Below are 7083 nucleotides of genomic sequence, written 5' to 3' on the forward strand. Positions count from 1 at the left end.
ATAGAATGAAGCCTTGAAACGAGAAACAAGGAACAATTAGCCCGCGCCGCTCCCTGGTCCAAACTAGACCACTCTTTTGTATCCCTCCATTCCCACTCCGTTCATATAGCTGTCTAGATAAGTCTTAAACGTTCCCAGTGTGTCCGCCTCCACCACCTTGCCCGGCAACACATTCCAGGCCCCCACGACCCTCTGTGTAAAATATGTCCTTCTGATATCTGTGTTAAACCTCCCCCCCTTCACCTTGAACCTATGACCCCTCGTGAACGTCACCACCGACCCGGGGAAAAGCTTCCCACCGTTCACCCTATCTATGCCTTTCATAATTTTATACACCTCTATTAAGTCTCCCCTCATCCTCCGTCTTTCCAAGGAGAACAACCCCAGTTTCCCCAATCTCTCCTCATAACCAAGCCCCTCCATACCAGGCAACATCCTGGTAAACCTCCTCTGTACTCTCTCTCCAAAGCCTCCACGTCCTTCTGGTAGTGTGGCGACCAGAACTGGACGCAGTATTCCAAATGCGGCCGAACCAACGTTCTATACATCTGCAACATCAGACCCCAACTCTTATACTCTATGCCCCGTCCTATAAAGGCAAGCATGCCATATGCCTTCTTCACCACCTTCTCCACCTGTGACGTCACCTTCAAAGATCTGTGGACTTGCACACCCAGGTCCCTCTGCATCTCTACACCCTTTATGGTTCTTCCATTTATCGTGTAGCTCCTCCCTACATTATTCCCACCAAAATGCATCACTTCGCATTTATCAGGATTGAACTCCATCTGCCATTTCCTTGCCCAAATTTCCAGCCTATCTATATCCTTCTGTAGCCTCTGACAATGTTCCTCACTATCTGCAAGTCCTGCCAGTTTTGTGTCGTCCGCAAACTTACTGATCACCCCAGTTACTCCTTCTTCCAGATCATTTATATAAATCACAAACAGCAGAGGTCCCAATACAGAGCCCTGCGGTACACCACTAGTCACAGGCCTCCAGCCGGAAAAAGACCCTTCCACTACCACCCTCTGTCTTCTATGACCAAGCCAGTTCTCCACCCATCTAGCCACCTCCCCCTTTATCCCATGAGATCCAACCTTTTTCACTAGCCTACCATGAGGGACTTTGTCAAACGCTTTACTAAAGTCCATATAGACAACATCCACGGCCCTTCCTTTGTCAACCATTTTGGTCACTTCTTCAAAAAACACCACCAGGTTAGTGAGGCATGACCTCCCTCTCACAAAACCATGCTGACTATCGTTAATGAGTTTATTCCTTTCTAAATGCGCATACATCCTATCTCTAAGAATCTTCTCCAAAAAATTCCCCACCACGGACGTCAAGCTCACCGGCCTATAATTACCCGGGTTATCCTTCCTACCCTTCTTAAATAACGGGACCACATTGGCTATCCTCCAATCCTCTGGGACCTCACCTGTGTCCAGTGACGAGACAAAGATTTGCGTCAGAGGCCCAACGATTTCACCTCTCGTCTCCCTGAGCAGCCTTGGATAGATTCCATCAGGCCCTGGGGATTTGTCAGTCTTTATATTCTCTAACAAACCTAACACTTCCTCCTTTGTAATGGAGATTTTTTCCAACGGTTCAACACTCCCCTCAGAGACACTCCCAGTCAACACTTCCCTCTCCTTTGTGAATACCGACGCAAAGTATTCATTTAGGATCTCCCCTACTTCTTTGGGCTCCAAGCATAAGTCCCCACTTTTGTCCCTGAGAGGTCCAATTTTTTCCCTAACAACCCTTTTGTTCCTAACGTATGAATAAAATGCCTTGGGATTCTCCTTAATCCTGTCTGCCAAGAACATTTCGTGACCCCTTTTTGCTCTTCTAATTCCCCGTTTGAGTACTTTCCTACTTTCATTGTACTCCTCCAGAGTTCCCTCCGTTTTTAGCTGCTTGGACCTAACATACACCTCTCTTTTCTTTTTGACCAGTCCCTCAATTTCCCTGGTTATCCACGGTTCTCTAATCCTACCCTTCCTATCCTTCTTTTTTACAGGCACATGCTTGTCCTGTAGCACTAACAACCGTTCCTTAAAAGACTGCCACATACCAGATGTGGATTTACCCTCAAACAACCTCTCCCAATCAAGAAATGCGCATACATCCTATCTCTAAGAATCTTCTCCAACAACTTCCCCACCACGGACGTCAAGCTCACCGGCCTATAATTACCCGCGTTATCCTTCCTACCCTTCTTAAATAACGGGACCACATTGGCTATCTCGCCAGGCCCAGGAGCAGGTTCACGAGGAGGTCGGCATCCCGACCCGCCCCTCTCCGCACCAGGTGCCCGTAGATCAGGAGTGTGGGACTGAAGTGCAAACAGATCATCAATAAGAGGTGTTTGAGGAAACCAAAAAGGGTGTGCAGCCTAAAACACACAACGTAGACATGGTCCACGGACTGCACGAGGCCACAGAAATACAAATTTCCTTTGTACTTTGATTTTTGTTCGGGCTGTTCCCCTCCTTTTGGGGAGCTGCCCCCTTTACTTTGTCCTGATTTAAGTTGAGTTTGTTTATTTGGTTTGACCTAAAAAGAGGCCAAAGCCTAGACCCCCCCTCCCGGGTCAGGTGCCCCACAGGTTGTGCCGTCTCACGGAAGTGTCCTCCGTGCCTTTTTCCACCTCGCTGAGGCGTTTCCTGTACGGGCTGCTGCTGCACACCTTCCACTACCGCATCCTCGCCTGTCGCCCGGATACACCTTGGCAGGCCTTGTTGCCGCCGGGCGGCGGAGGTCCCCAGGGGAGGTACCTCTACGGAGGGATCTCCCCCAATTATCTCAGGGACCTGGGGTGGACGGTGCTGCACGCAGCAGTGCCGTGCAACCGTAGGTTTTTCCGGTACACGGGCTCCCGAGACTGCCCTTTCTGTGGCCTCGTGGAGTCCGTGGACCATGTCTACGTTCTGTGTTTTAGGCTGCACACCCTTTTTTGGTTTCCTCAAACACCTCTTATTGATGTTTTGTTTGCACTTCAGTCCCACGCTCCTGATCTACGGGCACCTGGTGCGGAGAGGGGCGGGTCGGGATGCCGACCTCCTCGTGAACCTGCTCCTGGGCCTGGCGAGACGCGCCATCAATAGGTCCAGGCAGCGGGCGATCGACGGGGCCGTCCACCCCGACTGTCTGCCCCTCTACCGCGGCTACATTCGCGGCCAGGTGTCCTTGGAGAGGGAGCATGCGGTGTCCACGGGCGCGGTTGACACCTTCCGCGACCGCTGGGCGCCGCAGGGGCTGGGGTGTATTATCGACCCCGATAATCACCTTTTGGTTTGACGTTTTAAGTTTCCTTTCGACTTTGATTTTGGTTCGGGCTGTTCCCCCCTTCCTTTTGGGGAGCCGCCCCTTTTACTTTGTCCCTAAGTTAATTTGAGTTCGTTTACTTGATTGGTGCCGAAAGAGCTATCGAAAGAGTTGGGTAATTGGTTCAATTGTTGTTATTGATTCTGGAATAATTGCTGTCAGCTGAGTGTGGGCTGTGTGTATAAAAGGTGTCGCTTGGTGCCTGAAGGGATGGTTCAGTTGTTTGGGATGATGGGGGATTTTGGAGTGAGGAGTTTCTTCCCAGTGCTGGTGTTAGTTGGAGCTGTTTGTTGCTCTGATACTTGGCAACAGTTTCCAGGCCACAGGTTTCCATGGATAATAGTCAAAGCCACCCCTAGGCCTCAGACATTCCCTCCTCCTGGGCCTCCCTTTGATTCCCATTTCCGTGTGTCTGAGGGTCAAGGTGTGTCTCCAGTGCAGAGTGTGAGGGTGCAGTGTGGAGAGGACAAGCTGCTGCTCAGGGTCCAGCTGGATTTATTTGGAACCAGGCACCTGGTTAAAGCTGCTGATCTGACCCTGGGGACAGCAGGTTGTCGGCCAACCAGGATCTACTCTCAGAACCACACTGTCCTCTTTGACTATGGACTCCATGAGTGTGGCAGCAGATTGCAGGTAATGTGAATCCTCAAACTCTGCCTCTGAGCTGGGGCTGTAGGTTGTTCCCCACTCTTCACTCCAGCACTGGGTGAGATGTCATTGATATTGAGGAGATAGCTGTCTCCTGCTTTATAAACCCCAAACTAGCTTTCTATTCAGGATTGTACTTTACTTTCTCTGGTCTGAGTCTCTCCAACCCCATTGTTCTGGAAGCTTCTCTTTGCTTCCTCCAAGCTGTTCCTAGTTTGAAGATTTTTACAGTTTGATTTCCCCTCATTCAGATCAACTCAACTGAGGGTTGAGTTTCAGTCCAATTTAGTCCAAATGGGTTGAGTCTGAATGAAATGGGATTTGAGATGGATTGGACGAAATAAGAACTCCACACTTCCCACTTTCCCAGTCATTGGAATAAATGGGGTTCTGATTCCAAACTGTTCTATTTCCATGCTCCAGATTACTGACAACTTGTGGCTCATTTTCCTGTTAACTGAAGCTTTCATTGAACCACTTCCCTGTTAATTGATTCTGGTCTTGTGCTAATCATCTCTCCTTGCAGGAAGGGATGAGGTTGCATAGCAACACTGCTAACCAGATAAGGCCCTTCTGCCTGTTCCCCAGTCATTAAGATCAAGACTGAGCTTCCCACAGCCTCCATGTTCCTGTCCTCACAACATGATTCCCTCAATGGCCAAAAATAAATGCCTCTGTCCTGAATATCCTCTGAGTGACCATTCCCAGCCCTCTGGGGCTGGAGAGAATTCCAAAGATTCATCAGCTGCTGAAGGAAATTCGTCGTCACATAAATCCTAAATGACTGACCCCTGACTTGAGAAGACTCCCTGCTAACACACTCCAGCTTGGGAGAAGCAGCCTCTTCACACTGACCCTGTCAATCCTGCTGAAGAATTGTTTTAATGAGATGAGTTCATTGTTAACCCCAGTGTAGAACATTCTCATTTCAGATCAGTTTTTCATTCCTTAAGCTGCTGTCTTTCAGATGACTGGAGATTTCCTGATCTACAGCACCCACCTGAGCCACAGCCCAGAGTATCATGGATCTGTTATTGTGAGAACCAATGGAGTGGTCGTTCCCATTGAGTGTCGTTATTTTAGGTGAGAATCTTTACTCGATTGTCAATAAGATCTCCAGCTGCTAGTGACCTCTGACCTTGTCCTAAAATGCCTGCACTGTCTTTCCAGGAAGGGCAATGTGAGCAGTAACCCCATCAAGCCCACCTGGATCCCATTCAGCTCCACCAGGTCTGGAGAAGGGCATCTGTCATTCTCTCTGCGCCTAATGAATGGTATGTGATGGGTGGATGGGGAGTGATTTCCTGTCCTCACTCACTGGGAGTTACACCCACTGTCTCCAACCCTTGTCCTCTTGTACTTCAGGTGACTGGCTTACAGAGCGCACTTCGACTGTCTACTACCTGGGTGAGCTCATTCACATTGAGGCCTCTGTTTCAATGAGCAACCACATGGTCCTGAAGCTCTACATTGACCGCTGTGTAGCGACATTGAGGCCAGACAAGGACTCCAGCCCGAGATACAGCATCATTGACTACAATGGGTAAGGAGCTCTGCTTTCTCCAGCTGCTCCCATCTCAATGGCTTCTCTGGATTCACTTCTTGTCCCTTTTTCCATCTTTCTTCAGCTGCCTCCTGGACAGCAAAGCTGAGGACTCCTTTTCAACCTTTGTGTTGCCAGGAGATGAGCGGGAGCCGGACAAGCTCCGCTTTGACCTGGATGCCTTCCGTTTCTTTGGAGATGAGCGTTCCTTGGTAAGAGGAAGCTGCTCATTGGGGTCTCCATGTTGGGAGGGAGTCACTAAATAACCACTTGTGTTGAATGTGTCCCTCAGATTTTTATCACCTGTCACCTGAAAGTTGTTCCAGTGGATCGGAGAGATTCCAGGAACAAAGCTTGTACTTTGCTGAAGATGCAGAATGTGTAAGTTTCCCCCTCTCTCCCTCAGGGATGTGTTTGTGTGGAGAAGTGATGCACAACCTGGTTGACTGATTTCTCTTGTTTAGCTGGACCCCATTGGAGGAATCGAGCTTTGACATTTGTGCCTGTTGCCATGTGGGGAACTGTGGGGCCACAAGGGATTTGGGATTTGGATCCAGAGGAAGGAGAGATCTTGTAGTTGAAGCTGGTAGGACATTGATCCTCTAGATGTGGGAGCTTCCCCCTTTCCCCTCTCTAACTGGAATGGTTGATATTGCAGAGAGTGAAGCTGGATTGAAGTGGGAGGCTGAGGCCTCACTTGGACCCCTGCTCATTCTGGATACTGATGGGACCAACCTGGCAACAGCCTCCCTGAATGAGGCTGAGGGAAAGATACAGGAGAGGTCTCCAGGGGGTGAGTTGGCTGACTGCTGGTTTCCATTTCCCCCTCAGTGGTAGCTTCAGTAACCATTGGTTTCTCATTGCTTTGTAGGTGTGGAGTCTGAGGTGGTCCTGATTGTGACCCTGACTGTGACAGCTGTCTCTCTGATCTCTGCTTCATTGATCACCTTGTTCCTGTACAGGAAACACAAACAAACTCTGTTCAACCAGTCATCAAATGATCAATAAAGAACTGTGCTTGTTTCCAGTGTCTGGGAGCTGATTGGTCAATGCATCCTCCATGTTAGTTTGATGGCTTCATGGAACTAATGGCTGGGGTGAGCCAGTCCCAGCCCAGAACTGGGCCTGCTGAATGATTGGTTTACTGAGGGTTGAGAGAGAAACACTAACTCTCTGGATTTGATGGGGCTGCTGCTGGTTTTCTGCCTGTTTCAGAGCCAAGTTTGGGGGAGGGGGTGTGATCAGGTCTGGGGATGTCCTTGTGGGGCTGAGCCTGGCTGCTGTGGCTGTTTCCTGGTGCTGCCTCCTTCTCTCCAATGGTGACGTTCACCCCATGGAGAGGGGCAGATCACTAAAGCAGCTGTCCTCCCTGGCTGCCTAACTCTGCATCACTTTCACTGAGTGAACAGAGATGAGGAATTGACCTGGGAGAATGTTCTACTGGTCAAGCTGGCTGAGTCCTATTGTGTAGGTGCCGGCGTTGGACTGGGGTGAACACAGTAAGAGTTTTAACAACACCAGCTTAAAGTCCAACAGGTTTATTTGGTAGCAAATACCTC

The 7083-nt window shown here is 49.6% G+C and overlaps 1 protein-coding gene across 1 annotated transcript; it reads left to right on the forward strand.

Annotated features, from left to right (window-relative positions):
• The first annotated feature begins 3564 nt into the window (after nucleotides 1-3564).
• Nucleotides 3565-6532, forward strand: LOC144489468 (zona pellucida sperm-binding protein 3-like). The gene is made up of 8 exons (XM_078207331.1): nucleotides 3565-3966; nucleotides 4949-5064; nucleotides 5152-5255; nucleotides 5347-5524; nucleotides 5610-5736; nucleotides 5817-5905; nucleotides 5989-6110; nucleotides 6396-6532. The coding sequence occupies exons 1-8, from the start codon at nucleotides 3565-3567 to the stop codon at nucleotides 6530-6532; spliced, it is 1275 nt and encodes a 424-aa protein (XP_078063457.1).
• Nucleotides 6533-7083: the final 551 nt, after the last annotated feature.

This window comes from Mustelus asterias, unplaced genomic scaffold (genome assembly GCF_964213995.1).
Source record: "Mustelus asterias unplaced genomic scaffold, sMusAst1.hap1.1 HAP1_SCAFFOLD_2215, whole genome shotgun sequence".
Classification (NCBI taxonomy): Eukaryota; Metazoa; Chordata; class Chondrichthyes; order Carcharhiniformes; family Triakidae; genus Mustelus; species Mustelus asterias.